Source organism: Protomyctophum parallelum, assembly GCF_964188405.1.
Source record: "Protomyctophum parallelum genome assembly, chromosome: 17".
Classification (NCBI taxonomy): domain Eukaryota; kingdom Metazoa; phylum Chordata; class Actinopteri; order Myctophiformes; family Myctophidae; genus Protomyctophum; species Protomyctophum parallelum.
Window position 1 is genome coordinate 32,963,285 of NC_139719.1, and position 18,517 is coordinate 32,981,801.

Genomic DNA, 18,517 nt, shown 5'->3' on the forward strand with positions numbered 1-18,517 from the left:
ACTGTGACGGGCGGCAGGCCCATACTGTACGGTATATAGGCAGGCAGGACCACGGCTACATCACTCTGACATAACCATAAACAAACTCAACATGCCCATACAGTATAGGCATTAGGCATATATGGAGATCCGGTTATCCGGTGCCCGCTGCAAATCTTTCCAATATGCATTTGTCCAGAACCACAGATTTAACCAATATGTCCATATATGGGCATGCCAATATGCAGGGTATGGGCATATATGAATGACATCAGGGATCTACTTTTGCAGCACATCTCAGTCTAGTCGAGTCGAATGGGAAAACACTCCCATTCGACTCGACTAGACTGAGATGTGCTGCAAAAGTAGATCATGATTTATTATCTTCAATTAAATAGAATCACCATCCATACAGGATTAAATCTATTCCTCTGGCATGAGAGAACACTGTCTTGAGTATTAGTAGTAGTGAAAATGATTGATTTGTCCAGGCCAATAGAAAGCGAGATTACAGAGTTATACTTGTATTTGGTTATGCACTGAACCTAACTTATCTGGGACAAATGCCAAACTTCAAAGTGGCTTAGCTCAGCGACTTCCTTTCCTGAGCAATCTGAGTATAGGGCTCTGTGTTGCTCTTATTGCATCTGTAGGATTAATAGCCTATATTAAAACTAAAGGATGGTGACTGTCAATCACATCAATATACAGTAGGATGTATATATATTTATTAAGTTATACTCTTATACTCTTTCAGAAGCAATAGGCAGCCACTGCACTGCCTGGGGACCAGCAGCTCCAGCTCTATAAGGTCAGTATCAAGGGCACTGGTACTAAATGTACGCAACATATTTTGGTGTGGGTGAAACCCCACATGAACATAGGGGGGAGAACATGCAAACCCCATATGAAAGCTCCCAGGCTTGACACCATACTCTTTGCAGGTACAGTATCTGAATGGAGCTTCAATGGAAGCATATGCATAAGCATATGTGAAGAATTCTTACAATTCCCTCTTCAAAGATCACTCAGTTTAACAGATAGGGAATCCTTTAATCTGAGTGATGGGGGGATAAACTGTAACCCTGAAGGCTATCAGTCTGATCTGTGTGTTCGATCTGTCTAGAAAAACGAATGGGTATTTACAATAAGTGGAATATTATGGGGTTAAGGGTATCATATTACAGCATTGTGTCAACATGGGCTCTTGGCCTTGCTTGCTATGTATCCCACACAAGTCATCATAAGCATAACACACACTAGCCATAATGGAGAGGCCATCCCCTACCCAAATCATGTCCCTTTCGACATCAGAGTAATGAGATTCCAGGATCAATAAGTGGTCAGCAGAGGGGCCTAATATACATTCAAGTGGGGCTTTTTTCATTTCACATCCAAGAACCGTCTGTTTCCGCTGCATACTGCTGAGTCTCGTGAATTGGCGGTTGCATTTCGGTCAAGGAAAAGGTAGGCTATACAGTACAGTAGCCTAGTACAGTATGAACATGGAGGGAAGGCGGGAAGCCTGTGATGGTGGTGTAGAAATTGCATCACGGGTGATGGGGTTTTACAGTGGCATGGTGGGGGGAGGGGTCCATTTATGGCATTGCTGCTACTGACTGAATAGAAGATGCAGAGGGGGCGGAAGGATGGAGATGGGATGGGATGGGGAAGAGGCAGGGGGACTGCACAACCTCTTTGTGACTCACGCACTCCGTCACTCTCATGCAGTGTTTAGGCACATACTATCGTTCTCTCTCTCTCTCTCTCTCTCTCTCTCCGTGCTTGCTGGAGGGATTCTCGTCTCCCTCCCCCACCACCACATGGAGTCATGGACACATAACCTCACAATCTCTCACTCATGTTCCACATCACTTCTGCATACCACAGTTCACTGTAAAGTGTAAACCACCCTACACTTTGTGGGAGTGTTCAGGTTACAAAATGCGTACATGTATTTCAATATAATTATGTAACATTAGGTACTAGCCTATTTCATTATTTGAGCAGGTGTAGATATATCATGTGACAATAAATCACAACAAATCCTGATGTTGAAAAGTGCATGTTCAAATTTCATATTTCATGTCATATCTATACCCTTGCTTTTATTGGAGACCACGATCGAATATGATATGCCTTATATATTGCCTTATATTTGCATCCACATTCCACACCCTGTGCTTTTAATCAGACCCCTCATTTCATTCCTCTGATTCTGAAGCATTCTGAATCTGAAGGAGGGAGCCTTTCATATCAAAGGGAAAGCCTGCAGCGGAGAATTCCAAATGAATGGGTTGGGGATGACCTTCAAACGAAAATGTATGGGTGAATAAAATAAAATAAAACATTTTTACTCATGGATAAAATCGTGTGTATATTTGTTAACGTAACACTCTCGTCTAACACACACACTGCGCGCTGCAGTAAATGATTCATGGAGCGAAATGCACCCTACACCCAGCGGATAATGGTTTGGTCCACACGGTCATGCCCCTAATTTGCGCTCCGTCGCGAGACGGTGTCGCGCGCCGAAAAAGCCCGATCCACAAGCTCACCACTCGTAGAGCCGTAGTGCTTGCCGTGAGCTTGCAGATCGGCTATTTTTGGCACGCGCCACAGTCGTACGGCGAAGCATAAAAACCAGGCTGAAGTCAGGTGACATTTTCCGCTTCGCCATTTTGTGCTGCTGCCTGCTCGCTCCCCGGTCGGTATTTATCACAGAAGTCGTGACTGGTTGCGTCCACACTGCTGTTCTAACGTTACCCTGCTAGCTCGTTTGAAACTCAAGACTGTGGCCTTCGATAGCTTTAGGGCAACGCATAGCAATAGTTGTCATTTTGTAATTTTTTTTTTATATAGATATATAGGTATATTGTGTGAGAAAGAATGTCCGAAAGCCCCGAATACTCGCCGTTCTTCGCAGTGATGGGAGCCTCTGCGGCCATGGTGTTCAGCGGTAATTAATTTATCACTTTCAATGTTTTTGACCGTCAATTAAAAACGCGTTCAGTTTCTTTGCTTCTAACTAATGTTTGCATTCATGTGTCATTCTCAACGGGCTGCTATGTACGTTGTCAACCTTGGTAAGTTCCTTTAAACCAGCGTAGCAAAGGCCAGCTGCTAACTAGCTAGCTAGTTCGTTATGCTTTAACGCGAGCTACCCTATCCATGCTAGGAAGCCCCTGATTTCTTTCACAAATGTTCACAATGTTTTAATGATAGTATATGTACTAGTAGCACATTAGTCTGTCTGCTTTAATTGATAATTTTGCCAACAAAGTGAGTTGTCTTGCTTGGGGTCACTATACTAGCGCACCACAACCATAGAGACCATAACCCAATAGCTAACGGGAACTAGCTAACAACATTGACCAACTTGAACGGGAAGGAAAAATAACTGTTTCAACAGTGGCAAATATGTATTATCACAATATGCTGTCCTCAGCATCATATTAATGAGGTCTACAGGCTACATCTGTGTTTATAGTTGTGACCTGGGCTGCGTAGCGCCTCAATCACCCCTTTTTTCCCTGCAGATGCGACACTGCTGCTTATTGCTTACCTGGCAGTAACGTTAGGCGCCATCTAGCTAATTATCTTACTGTTAAATTATGCTCATCATAATATCCTGACAGGGTCACGTACTTCATTTTATGAAGTCAAATCAAACAGTTATCGACACATATCGCCTGTCAGAAATGCGTACAGAAATGTATGTACCGAGGTTTTCCATTTGAATCAAACATATTTACATACATCGTGTCAATGGTTAATATCATGAACTAAATGCAACTTTATGGAACTAATCATTTAACCACTATGGTCAGCTGGGGACTTCCTTGTAGCACAAAGAAGGAATGACACATGATCACATGATCATCACATGACTCTACTTCTGAAGTTCTGACATGGAAGACATGTTGTAGTGTTTACCAAAAAAATATCAATAAGTCAGTCCTCAGGAAATTATGTTAACAGATCCACCACAAAACATTGGTTGTTACAATTCCTTCTGATTTCATTCTCCTTAAGCAATAAGGGCCTACATTTTGGCACATGTCCTATTTAATCATAGCTTTTTATCTCCTAATCTAGCTAGTTCTAATGTCATTCTATTAACATATGATGCCCAGAAAGGTTTGTAAAAGGTAATTAATTTAGTCATGTTTAATATCAGATATGGCGAGTTGATTCTTCTCTATCTACATGGCACGGTGGCTGAGGCTTATGTGGCCTCAAGCTACAAACTGTCATGTAGCAAAACTACTGACAGTTGCTTGTGGCATTTTGGCACTGGTGGCAGCTCTATGTTAGATGGGGACAGAGGGCTTTTCAGTGGGCAAGCAGACACCAGTGAACAGTAATGGATACAAGATAAATTACACCACGTATCCTTACTACAGTACCACCCATTCATATCTCAAGTACTAGCTGGAGAACATAAGATGGCTTTGCTTTAAAAAAGTACATGACAGCATTGCATGTCCCATATAGATAATTTGGAAATCCAGCTTCTGCAATCTGTTTCAATGTATTACTTATTTTAAGGAGAGTTCAGTTCAGTGGCATGTAAATTTGTTATGAGACAACAACCTATTGACTCTGTTAATATGGTGAAACAGGAGAAAAGTATTCCATAAGGTAATAGACAAGATATTGTAAGCTCTTTACAAGCTGGAGGTTAGAGCAATCCCATGTCTTATCAGAGCTGAAGTATAATGGGTGATGGCCAAGTGGGTGTGCTTGTGCTGTGGTGGCCCTGTGGGTTCTAGTAGGCGTGATATGTGATTGTAAAGGAGTGACTGCTCGGGAATTGGCTAGTAGTGGATGGGAGGGCTGAAAGTATTGGTGGTACTGGTGACACAGAAGACATGGGGATGGAGAGTTGATGGAGCCACTTGATCAATCAGACTAGCTATTAAGCAATTTAAAATGTTATCAGAATTGCAATCTGGAAATTACATTGTCACACTGAGTAATAAAAAGATTATGGCCATAGTGTTGTGGATCTTTACTTTGTTTAAATTATAGATCTATATTGTTTTTCTAAACTGCGTGCTTATGGTCGAAGCAATAGCTTAAGGGTCTCCTCAGTGTTTAACCTTGATCAGTGTATTAAATAGTTATAAAATGTGTTTATGGAGCAAGGTTAAATGGTTTCAATGGTAGTTTCAGTGCAGTAAACATTACATTTGAGTTTGTTATGAAACTGTAATCAGTGTTGAACATCTTTTTAGTTTGTTTTATTTGACAATTGAATTGATAAGACAGTCTTGACATGGATGACACAACACAGTAGAAATGTATTTCCATGGTGATCTTTGATAGTAATCCACCCCACCTTCAGTGGATTTGGGAAGATACCATTCCTGTAATGGCTCTGATTATTAGGCTTTGTTTACCCTGTCTGGTCATATAAGTACAGAGCTTGACCCTTTCTTGCCTATATCTTTCTCTTTACTATCTGCCAGTATAGGCGGCAGTTTATGGAAAATGATAATCCTGATTATTTTTTACTAGAAAAACTATTGGCTCTGTGATTGGGGTGTGTCTAAACATCACCTTGCCTATGAAAGATTTGTCACTTGTCTAGTTGCAACATTTTATTATGTAAATATCTTATTGTCACATCACACAGGTTTACAGAAGTGGGTGAAATTCTTTCCTGAGGGAATGGAGGAAAAGAACACAGGATAGTCTCTTTACAAAAATGGAAACAAAATAAAAACACATGCAATAATATAGATTAGTAGTACTATTAGTAGCAGTATGTTATGTACAGTCATGGCAGGCTGTTTTGTTTAGAACATTACTAAACATACGGATCATGTACAGGTCTAACTGTACATAACGTGCTGCCCTGAGGTGGGGTTTATAAAAAGTATCAGCAAGCACTGTCCTTAAGTGCAGTTCAATAGACCAGTTTGTGCAATGGAGACATGTTTCACACATCCACCTCAGGTAAAACAAACACGCAAGGTAAATCTGCAAGGAAGTATGAATGTAATTTACAGGGCGGAACCCAGTTTTATATATCTAATCCGTATTTGTTTTACTGACATTGTATTTGTCTTCTTTATAGAAAAGTTATATTATATTTTGTTTTTTCATTCTCATGCCAATGAATATGCATGTAGAAACTCATGATTTAGTTTGCAGCCATGCTGCTCATGGGGAGTGGACCGTTTAAAACCTGCTTTCAAAGACTGCTACTATTCCAGGATGGAACCAACCTGATAAGTACATTTGAGGATTGATTAGCTGAAAATGGTGCTGTCAGGAATCACTGCTGCCATTTGTTTTAAAATGGCTTTAGCAGCATTCAAACTCTTGGGCTACTCTACAACAATTCTCCTAGCAAAACAAGTTGGTATTTGCTCTGCTGCCAGCTCAAACTGTTAAACAGTCTTTGTCTGCTAGCCATTATATTAATGAATTATATTTTTAACATTTAACATTTTTTAACTCACGATAGTCTTGTCTCTATAAAAAGGACAGGTGTAATTAGTTATAGCAGCCCATATATATGTTGCTTTTTCCTCATTGTGATTCACAGGTGTATTAGATCAGTGGACGATCTCGAAAGTCGAGACTCAAGTTGATGGGGTGAAAAGTATTAGCCATTAGCCCACATTTCAGATGAAACCAAACATGGTGTCCTGTGTGGGTGTTGTGCATGCTGTATCATCCCTAGCTAGCTAAGGGGATGTCTTGTTTGTGATGTCACGCCAGCATTCATTCACGCAGTGAATGAGTAACTATGTGATCAAATGATGGTAGGGAAATGAGCCAAAGCTCTTTACCTTGCATAGGAGATTAGGATTAAAGCCAGGGGTGGTTCCTTTCCTATACAGCAGTGGCAGTCTTTCATCACACCTTTTTTAGGAATCCTCTTTCTCCGTCCGCCTGTACTCGTCATGTCTCACTGATGCCACGCTCACTGGGCGGAGGTAGTACCTAGTGTTACTGACACTGTTGGTGACAAACATTACCGTACCAATGGGAATGGATGGTGAATGTTTGCTCCAAAGGGGTCCGTTTTAAAGGTTTCATGACATTATTTTTTTGTTCTTTTAGGTTTTATTGCACCCCAAAAAACGGAACTTTGAACATTCTGTGGATTTTCTGTGGTCTGGGGGTCGAAGCCATATGGGATTTGCAGGCTGTGACATCACAAACGGCAGGATAATCAGAGTACTTGTTTGAGCCAGAAAACCACAGAAAATCTACTGAATGTTAAAATTTCAGGTTTTTTGGGTAATGAGATGACTGTTTTTCTGTTAGCCGGTCAAAGGTGGTTGGATTACAAGGATATAAAAAAGATGTATCTGCACTGACTGGAATTATAGCTCCTTCATCATTTCCCAAAAAGGTGTAAAAGATATTGATCACCATCATCTCCCTATCCAATGAGATGTTATGGTATTGGATTGCTCTGCAGATTTTGACTGACTTGACTACTTGACCAGTTCCTCAAGTAGCTATTAAGTCATGTATCAAAAGCCTGTTTGATGTATGAATAGTCTGGAGTCGGTATATATTGTTTCAGCCAAAGTGAGCCTTTTTAAGGCTTATAAAGAGCATATGAGAGAGGCTTATATGATAAGTTCTGCAAGCCAAGGTCAGCTCATACTGATGCATTTTTACACATATAGATGACAAAGTCTGTGCAGATGGCACCACGTCTTGTATTGATGTATTTCTGGGTTCATATAGTTTTGCGAAAAGAGCTGAAAAGATGTAATATTGACCTGAATCATCACAGCAGTCCTGATTAATAGGTGGCCGTAAGCACTGCAGTTGGGGGAGGAGGTGGCGGGCTGCCATATGTACATTTGAGGATTGGCCTGTCACATCCTCCGGCATGCCTTCTTCTCCTCTAGGACTGAGCCATCTGTCAGAAAGCATCAGAAGAGTGCTGGAGGTTGAAGGACGTTGCCTAGCACAATGAATCGTGATGAGGGTGTGACTAGATAAGGAGGCAGGCTGCTTCAAGTTAAGTTGCAGTATGTAAAGAGCTGGTTCTTTAGATGAGGTGTAGAGTATTTGGTGGAAAACATTTATTTTTTGGCAGTGCACACGAGGCATTTTCCTCATTACCTCATCTCCTTGTCTATATTAAGAGTAAGACCCTCAAAGGCTCAGCTCACTTCACACTATTTTTGTTACTTGATTTTATGTTTGCAGCTCTTGTTGCCACATTGCATTAAATGCCTCAATATCACTGCCTGTTCCAGGCATGTTACAATTATTATACATAATCACCTGATCGCAAATATTTGAGCTAATTATCCATTGAAAATAAATTCTGATATTTAATTTACTAAATGTTTTAAATCCAATCTAAAGTTCACAAAGCATCACACTGCTACTTGTTGCAATCATTAATTTGAAATTATATGTATGACAATAATCGACTAAAACGTCATGATTGTGATCTTTCCTCTTCAGTAGAATGAGCTTAGGATGAAAGTGAATAAGGTGTAAATGCAAGCTTTCCCATCACAAAAAACCATCAAAAGTACAGAACCTTTTATTTTAGCCTCCTATGTCGGCTGTTTCATGTCCTGGCTGCTGCTTTCTGAAAAAATGGCACACATTAAATTATTTCAAGCTGTAAAAATGTTAAATTTACAATTAGTGCTATTGGAATAATTGTAAAATCACTGATGCGTTTCCTCAGTGGTAGCTAACAGTAGTGTGCTTCAACTCTCCTAAGATGGAAGGGCAGGAGCTGTAAATGCTACAGGAGACTGCACGGAAGCCGTTGTGGATCAATTCAAGGGAGGCAGTGCTTTGGTCATTACCCTTCAATGAGCTGTCAAGCTGCTGTGTGTGTGTGAGGAATGCAGACATATGAATGAGCACAGCCACAGACGGTTTCTCTCTTCGCCCCTCTTTCTTGACACGCCCAGGCTCTGCTGATGTCATGATCACATCACAGGCAGTTTTGAGATTTCCCCTACAAGTTTGTCCAGTATTGTGTTCGTCTGTCTTTTTGTTCTGGTAGGAACTTACTGGTTACTTAAGAAACCTTCAGTCAGTGATATTTTGGTTATGTGCATTCCCCAAACAGCCGACAGTGCTCTCTGCTAGTCCAAATTGAATATGTAGAACTGCTAGCCTGTAGTCACTAGTCAGAAATGATGACGCATCCCCCTTTCCTGTCTGTGATTGCCATCCTGTACTGATATGGCTGTCCCAGAGATGTGATGTCCTGCCTCACTTGTGACGTCACACACTGCCTCTGTGCTGCACCTAATAAGAGTAGGAGTGATTTAGAACACTGCAGCTCTGTGGCACGACTTGTTGAGATGTTGTCTGCCTCTGATTTAAGACTGAAAAAAGAAATCCACTCTGCCTAATTGAGGACAATAAGTGGTTAAATGTTGAATGGCCACTGACAGTCATTATTTGAAATGAGGAGCATCAAACCTAAAGACGGATGTTGTAGTAACGCCTGTGTAGCTACTAAAATGTGGTAACTGCTTCCCTTTTTGAAAACAGGCAAAATTTCCCTGTTTGAATCATCTTGGCTTTTCAAAAGGAACTAAAGCAAACCGACTTTTCCACATTATTGCACAATCATTTAATTTCACTTCCTTAAGTTAATACTGAAGTGTCCCTGTCATTGACCGTATAGGCCTTCCAGCTGTCAATATTTATTATTCTGCACTTACCTTTTATTTAAGTTTACCAATTATCCATTTCCGATTACCTTGCCAGCCTTGGGAGCGGCCTACGGCACAGCTAAGAGCGGCACAGGGATCGCCGCCATGTCTGTGATGAGACCGGAACTCATCATGAAGTCCATCATCCCAGTTGTCATGGCGGGTATCATAGCAATCTACGGCTTGGTAGTAGCGGTGCTGATCGCCAACAGCATCTCGGAGAAGATCCCCCTCTACAAGTGAGTTCTCTTTTCCCTTGCAACCACCCCTGTCTGTCACCAATACTACAGACTTATATTAAAGCACAAACCATACCAATGATTCGCCATGCAACCATTATCCCCAATGGCTGTTGCATTGGTGCGGTTGACCTTAAAACAGTTTTGTAGCGACTAGTTTCATTGGTGCTGTTTGGGCTTTGTGTAACATGATTAAAATTGTTTGTAAACCACCAGTCTCCTTATCAGAAATCCTGTCACTTTGGCGCCTTCCTGGGTGTTGGTGTGATGCTCAGACATGCACATCTGTAAACATGCACCTGTATGGGGAACAGAAAATTGGCCAAGCGACCAACTATAGAAAAAGTGTAAAACGCTAATGCCCAAACCACACCAGTTGTAAACTTTCAACTAATCATCACAACTCCTTGCAACAACTCCTTGTTTTAAGGTCAACCACGCCAATGCAACTCCTTGCAACTGCCATTGGGGAAAATGGTTGCGAGTAGTGGCATGGTGAATCATTGGTGCGGTTTGGGATTTAGAAATCCCTGTGGGAGTTATGTGCGATTAAGTGGCTTATTTTCACTTGATGAGAGCAGTATGTGCCCTTATGGTCAGATGATTAAATCTTTATTGATTTGTGTTTTCGCCAAAAGGAGTTGCACTGTCTCCATGGTCTATTTGGGCTAATGTAAATGTACCTGTCATTCAAAACCATTTAAATAATATTTCGTTTATAAGTTTGTACTGACTATTCTGATGCATTCATTGCTCCAATAGCTAAACTCTTCTGACTTTCTCCCTTTATTTATAGTGTACAGTTTTATTAATATTGAGAATGGAGAAATATTCCAGTATGAGAATGCATAGAACAACCTTATTGGAAACTACACATGCTAATATACAACTTGTCCATATAAAACATTACAAACTTACCCTGTATGCTCCTAATTTGTATGCTCCAGAGTGTTTTCTCTGAAAATGTGCGAATTCTGATTACGTATGTAATCAGTATGTTGCACTTCTTACCTTGCAATTTGTGTCAGTCATGCTACGTATAATCTAAAATGGATGTGGGTAATTTTCTACGTTTAAAGTGTTTTATTAATTTTTTTTGTATAGGAGTTTCCTCCACCTGGGAGCTGGGTTGAGTGTGGGTTTGAGTGGGCTGGCAGCAGGCTTCGCCATAGGCATCGTGGGAGACGCAGGCGTAAGGGGCACAGCTCAGCAGCCCAGGCTGTTTGTGGGCATGATTCTTATCTTGATCTTTGCTGAAGTGCTGGGTCTCTATGGTCTTATTGTGGCCCTCATCCTCTCCACGAAGTAAACCCAAGCATCGCCACTACCAAAACCTGTCCTATGTGTTGCTGCTGGAGAAAAGTGTAAAATGGGGTGTAAAAAAATGGTGACACAAAAAAAAGACAAGAGGCAAAAAGTGAAGGTGGGGGGGAAAATAAATAAATATAAAATGGCTCCATAAATATGGTCTTATCTCTACAATGTGTACAGTCGTCCCAATTTGATAGTCATCTTCTTGTAAATGCGCAATGTAGTGATTTGTCTGTCCTGTGTGTGCGTGTGTGTGTTTAAAAACAATTGTATGATGAAGATTCTGTTATTTTGTTTTTTTCCCCCTCCACTTATTAAAGGCCTTCAGGCCAGCCGAGTTAGTTTGGCTTCTGGTCTTAAGAGAGCTTACCACTGCTTCTCTCCTCTCGCATTGATTCGGGAGTTGACACAATTTCTGTTCATGTTGGATCTATTTGTAAAGAGAGTAAAAAAATGTGTGTATGGACTTAGCTTTTTGGGGGGTGGGGGTTGTTTTCAACTGATTTTATTTATGACTTGTTCAAAAATGGTTCAATAGAGCAAAAGTCTTTAATTCCCCATGGTATATAGTATATATACAGACATGCATATTATAAATATCTAAATAGATTTAATGCACTGTGGGTTAATTGTCATAAGTGGTTGGAATTCCTTTGGATGTACTACTTGGTTTAAAATTTGAGATTGCCTTTAGTATGTGGCTGGAGTGGGACTTTTGTGTGTAACTGTGTTTTAATCATTACGCAAAACATTCTCAAACACTTCAGTGTTTTTCCTGTAGTACTGCTGTTTGATTGCATTAAAGGTATGTGTGCCCAGTGTTGGGTGTCACAGGTGTAATTTCCAATCGCATCTCCTCTCAAACTTATTCATACCCCTCCCCTCATCTGTGTGGCTGTAGTCAGTCTCCACCACATTCCCACCATGAAAACCTGCATGGAGTTAAGTGTTCAGTTTGGTATGAAGTTGAAGAAGTAGACCCATTTTTCAGAAGATTTAGTCCAGATCCAAAAAGCACCATGATTTTTTTCCAAAGATGTCACTTCTTTAAAAACAAGCATTTGCTTAAAATCAGGCTATATTGGTATCGGGTGTGGCATATGGCCCACTACCAGAGATTCTATTTGACAGTTTGTTCCTCTTGGAGGAAAATTATAAAGTAATTTATCTGGAATGTTTTCTGTAAATGGGACTGCTGCCGATGCATTTACTAGAGCGCCAATCTAAAAGCCTGTATTGCCACTGGTATTCAAATTATTCTGCTGTAGTGTTGAGAATAATGTTTTCACAGTTGAATTAAAGGAAATTCCAACTTAGATTTTTCAGCATTAAAATTGTTTTTAATTTCATTTTCAGTAATGCACCATGTCAAATACATTTCCAGCACATTAAATGGGACGTGTTTTAGGGATCAATTTTAGGGAGTATCTCAATCTGTTCAAATAACAAATCCAGGACAGTTGTCGGTGGTTTAGGCTGTGGTGTACACCAAGCAGCTGAAAACTTCGGTTTCAGCTTTTTTGGAGGTCTATACTTTGCACCAAAAATGGGCAGATCTACAAAGCATAACACCTGACTTTCAGCACAGATCAGCAACACTTCCCATGACCAATGCATACAAGGCTCTAAGTATGGTCAATATTGGCTCAGAATAACCAAATATAGGCAGCTGACTGATCCAGTTTAGTTTATTAATTTCCATTGAACATGAAACTATGCAATAAGCTTTGCATTAGGAATGTTTAATTGTGATCCAAGTTTGTTCAGACTGGGGTTCCATTAATTCATGTTGCATCCAACTTGACAGTGTTTTTGTATGGATCATTTCCAGAGCAGAGTTCCACAGTTCAAGCTGCTTCCAGGCTCTTCAGTAGAGTCTGACAAATACTATTGATAGCCCTGAAGGTGGCAGTGTCAGGAAATGACTCAATGAAGTTTTTGCCTTCCTCTATACTTGTGCTGAGCAGAGGATCCAAGGGCACAGAACCTAAAAATGAATAACACACACTACTGATGAGACTTCACTATATCATTACAGGTTTGATGTTAGCCTTGTATTCAAGTTACTTTATTTTCACTTTTACCCTGTCATTTAACTAGGATTAATGCCATTTACTCTGATCTTGCACTTGTCATTATGGATAAAAGTGACTGCTAGATGCCTAAATTGTAAATGTAATCGACTTACCACTACGGTTATCATTCACTATGAACCAGCACCAGGCTACCACTGAAAAGTTTAACTTCAGTGCGCCAATACTAGTCAGATAAGAGAAATTGGTATCAAGTGTGAAAGGTAACAGGTACGGTCGCCCCTTTTCCATCTCGCCCCACTACTCTACCTAGCTGTAAATAAACATAACTGCTAGAAGGTCCTAAATGAACTTAATTAAGCAGTCACCGTCTCTGTGACATTAGTTGTTCTTTAGTATAGTATAGAGATCGACTACCTATACAATCAAATCTATACAAGATAATTTCAGATTTCAGAGAGGGAGGGAAATACTAAATGAACTGTTAACTACATTAAAACATTTCGCGGGGGCGAGTCGGTAGGTATTCGTGTATAATAGTGTAGTGTTAGTTGGGCTGAAATAAACCTTTCTCACAAGACTAGATTAGCACGTCCAGTTTACATAGCTGGATAAGGATTATGTACTATAAGACTATCATGACAAAGATTACTTCTCATTACAATCACTTTGCATTAGACACTTCATTAACCGATTGACAAGCTCATAAAGCAGTGAAAATGTTTAGTGATCTAATAGTCAGAAAATGTCACATTGTCACAAATATCAGCAACCCTGAATTGCATTGAATTGAATGGGACTATGGGGTGTTGTGCTAATTCTCTTATTTCCATCGCTCAAAAATCTATTTTATTTGTATATATATCCTCTCTTCATAATGTCAATAGTATCCCAAGCGGCAAACTTTACTACTTATTTCGATGTAAATAAGCAAATTAGCACAAAAACCCAACCCCCATTGAGAGCTTATGGTAGGGGAAATAGCCAATAATGCACTTTTGCACAAATTAACACCTGGACCTCTTTACTTTGGTGGGGACGTAACAACTACAAATAAAGGTAAGAAAGCCTTCTAGTATGGAATTCTCCTTTAAATGCCCAATGACTAGTGGGTGAGGAGCATACTCTAGGTGAGGAGGGATGCAGAATAATGTGTAGTGAGTGACACCTTGTGGCTTTATGTGGTATTACCATTTCTTTCCATTTAACCACTAAACGTACTTTGTTGACCAGTTTCTCCCAGGGATCTCTTTTTCCCTCTACACTAAATCTTTTTGCTGAAACATTGTGTTGCAGCGTGACTGACATGCTGTAAGCTTGTAAATCTATTTTTGCTGAATATATATATATACCCCAGAATAAGGATTCTAGGGTTCATATGTTAATCCTCACCTAGGAACGGGCATCCTGTCAACTTGGCCAGCTCCTCACCACCGCCCTTGGAGAATATATTGCTGCATTCCTGAAAGTGACAACACAGATACAGGTAGTGTTTTAATACTTTGAATACTTTTTCAATTGGCCACTGGAATAGTTTTGAATTTGTTTTCAATTAACCATTTCATGTAGGTAAATTAATGTAAAATGTTTACTGGACTTGAAACAATTGAAACTACAGCCGCACTGGTTCAACTGGTGATTACGTGTTAATGTTGGGGTTAATTCAGCAGCACATTACAATAACTACCAGCAGTCGATACCGTATGTCTTGTCATAACCTAATGTACTCCTGCAGTCTCCAGTTTTGTTAAAAGAAAGTGGAAAATTCCTCCATATATAACAATATATTGTCACCATTACGATGCTGAACTGTGAATATTAGCCTTTGAGCCACACGATCCCTGCCCAGGTCTATTCCTGTCTATTTGGCCATGTTGAGTAGTGTGGTGACAGTCTACTGTACAGTAGGCTTGTTGTCACCCATGGTTAAATGTCTAAAGTTATTTATGCTTCACAAAATTCTTTACAGGCAATTTGTCTCTCAACATTTTCTCTCAGTTAATTTTAAGTGTAAAAACAAAACAACATTACATTCTAAAGAAGCATACATGCACGCACATATACACACATTTGTATACATATATAAACCTCCACGTTTTTATATTCATAGATTAACAAGACTGGGCTCAGAATTTCAATTTTTGGTTCATTGTTTAGCACTACTAAAGACATACATAACTTTCAAAGAGGTAAATATTATGGAACATTCATGTTCAATTTTATTGATAGTGTGTGCACTCAGATGATAATATTTACTCACAGAACAGTGCGGGCAGGCAAAGCCACTCATGTTCTCTACAATTCCCAGGATACGCACACCGGTTTTCTTACAGAAGGTGATCTCTCTTCTCACATCCCCTGTTGAAACCGCCTGAAAACACAAAACCACCATATTTACTACACAAGTTGCTGGTTTGCCTTCATAGCAGCAAATTGAGGATGCAACAACATTGACATTCTTGGTCAATGGTGATTTAAACACCAATTTAAAGGTGAACATCAGTTTATGCCACTGAATGAGTTCAATGAATTCACATTTTGCATTTTATTGGCATACAAGAGCATACGTTTCAAAATATAATTCCTGTAATTAGCAGCATTATCGTGTTGGGATGTAGGTATTGGTGCTGACAAATACTAATTTACAAGAAATTGAGCTGTCCTGTCAGTGTCCACTTTTACAGTCATGAACACTATTGACATAACCCCCACAATGATTTTGAAGGCATGTCAAATGCATGTTTTCTTTCCATAGAATGGAAGGTTGAGGCTAGTCTATACCTGAGGTGTTGTGACCAGAATGGCTCCGTCCACTCTGTGCTTCTTCAGGTTCTCCACTACAGAAATGTGTTCATCAGATGTCCCAGGGGGCGTGTCCACCAGTAACACATCCAGCTCTCCCCACGCCACATCAGACACAAACTGACCAATGAGAGCTAAAGAGAAGAACGCAATTAGGTCATGTTTGTACCTCAAATATGACGTAAAGTTTGCCCTCAAACACGTCTCAATATTTGCCATTTACGATGAAAGGTGAAATTAGGTCAAATGTCCGCCAAATATGATGTAAATTTGTGGCAACACAAACATTAAATGCCATTGACAATGAAGGGAAAATATAGACTTAATCTGCTAACCAATCACATAAATTCAGCTGTTCATTAGATGATGTATAATGATAAGACCGCACCTAACTTCACACAGGTGTGATTTTTACTTTATAATTTTTATCCCCCGATTTTTTGTAACCCATGTTTTTCACCCAGTCTAGTGTAATCCTGGACGCTACACTTTCTCTGCTAACCTGGGGAGAGCAACGGAAGTCTTTTAACCTGACTGGACATAGCGCATGGAAGGAACACGTTATTCCCCTCCATCACTTGCCCCGGCTGGCCAGAGGGAGGCAGTTTACTAGCCCAGGTAGAAATAAAAGGATTTATTCAGCTGCTAGGAGGATGTTTACTTGGTATCCTATTTATATTTACTTACTTGTTTTCTTGGCAGACAACTTATGCTGCTGTTGGTTGACTAGACTCTAGTCACTAGAGCTAAAAAATGCCTACAGTAAATTGTAAAGGTTGCTCTAATCATGGCAAGGTCAGGTTTGAGCCTTGACAAAAGTGTCAATTACTAGTGGTTGACAGCTTCAGGCCAAGTATAACATACCATTCTTCTTGGGTCCCCTCCATACCACTGCGTCATCCGGGTCCTCCAGTAGGAAGCCAATAGACATGAGGGCCAAAGTCTGCTGAGCATCAGTGTAGACTGGTACCCATCCCGAGTCACATTGGTGCACCTCAGGCCGACCAACATTCAGCATGCGAGGGATACTGGGCCCACACAGGTCAACATCCAGGATACCGACCTGATAGGCATTGAGAACCATGCAAGCTAAATATTATAATACATGCAATTAACTGTATGCCACATGTGTGTACTTTACACACAAAAATTAGGGGGGATGAGTTGAAACCATACAGATTCAGAATCTTTGTCTATACCTCTACCACACACACACTCTCTCTTTTGGGCCCCGTTGCGGGCAGATAATGTTTTCTGTATGAAGCTCTTGGAAAAGTGGAGATATTTTACTAAACACAAACATGTTTTCTGTCAGAACTTCTATTCTGTGTTTTGTGCGATTTTAGGGCTCACTCACACACACCATGTTGCTGGCCTCACCTTCTTCCCTGCATGTCGAAGTGCCAGTGCAAGTTCTGTGGTCATGGTACTCTTGCCCACTCCTCCTTTCCCTGACAGCACCAACACCACACGCTGGACCCCAGACATATTGCTCTCTGAGACATGGAGAAAAGGCCACTAAGATAATTGAGGACTGGACTGTTGATGTCATTGGTAAAGACCCTAACACTCGTTTGAAGTATCACTGGTGGTGAGATGATATGGTACAACTGACAGTGACAGTCGGTCATGAGTTCATCTTCTTAAGTAGGTCATACTGTCATCACTGTATGATACTTAGGTTGTGAGTGACACGTGTATTTATTTCAAAGTAATGCATGTAAAGTAAATAAAGAGAAGTATTAATGAAGCATAGTTGTACTGTTGCTAACGACGTTAGCAACAGTACAACTATGCTTGACATTGTTTTGTAATCGTTAGCCACTGCATAACGTTAGCCTAACGTTATGCAGTGGCTAACGATTACAAAACTATAAACTAAAACTACTAGAAAAACATATAATTTGCTTGTATTTGTACTTGCTAGATGCTGTTTTTGAATTTCAGAATACGTAAACTATTTAGGGGGCTTTCCTGGGTACTCGTACTTGACTGGCCACAACTTGTCTTGAAACATACCGTTTTCTGCCATAATTCTGGTTGTTGATCACTCCGTCCGATCCTTATATACTCTAAGGTCCGATCACTCACTCACGCTCTTAGCTAAGCGTGAACGCTGCGCAGCAAATTGCTTCCGCACCATTGTCACATGCTCCGCGTTCAGCCAATCAGACAAGTGTGTATTTTAGATCGTGAGTGCATGTATTATTTTTTTCACATTTTCATGATATTATACTACTAAAGTAAGGGGATTATTTATTTATTCTTCTGCTACACGCAGTGTGTGTGTGTGACTGGGTGTATTGGATATTTGTTTATAATATCTCAACTATCAAACAATCAATAAATCAGTTTTATCACTTTAACCCTAAATACGTATAAGATATTTTCTAAAATTCTTCAATGTGTCAAGTATGGGACTGGGGGCTGCAGGCACAAAAGCAGAAAGTGAAAATATTTATATTCCTTCAGTGGACCA

General features: G+C 40.2%; 2 protein-coding genes across 3 annotated transcripts; one reads left to right on the forward strand and one right to left on the reverse strand.

Moving 5' to 3' along the window:
- Nucleotides 1–2,655: 2,655 nt before the first annotated feature.
- On the forward strand, nt 2,656–12,050 carry atp6v0cb (ATPase H+ transporting V0 subunit cb). The gene is made up of 3 exons (XM_083787747.1): nt 2,656–2,938; nt 9,709–9,892; nt 10,997–12,050. Exons 1-3 carry the CDS (start codon nt 2,869–2,871, stop codon nt 11,199–11,201), a joined length of 459 nt encoding a protein of 152 aa, XP_083643873.1. The 5' UTR covers nt 2,656–2,868; the 3' UTR covers nt 11,202–12,050.
- A 152-nt stretch (nt 12,051–12,202) lies between these two features.
- nubp2 (nucleotide binding protein 2 (MinD homolog, E. coli)) lies at nt 12,203–18,187 on the reverse strand. 2 transcript variants are annotated; one of them, XM_083787746.1, is made up of 7 exons: nt 18,058–18,187; nt 17,419–17,534; nt 16,903–17,101; nt 16,018–16,172; nt 15,554–15,607; nt 14,629–14,698; nt 12,203–13,190 (listed from the first exon to the last, which is right to left on the reverse strand). In XM_083787746.1, exons 1-7 carry the CDS (start codon nt 18,068–18,070, stop codon nt 13,051–13,053), a joined length of 747 nt encoding a protein of 248 aa, XP_083643872.1. In that variant the 5' UTR covers nt 18,071–18,187; the 3' UTR covers nt 12,203–13,050. The 2 variants fall into 2 exon arrangements, with proteins under 2 accessions (XP_083643872.1, XP_083643871.1); XM_083787745.1 differs by having other exon boundaries at nt 15,497–15,607.
- Between the last annotated feature and the right edge of the window lie 330 nt (nt 18,188–18,517).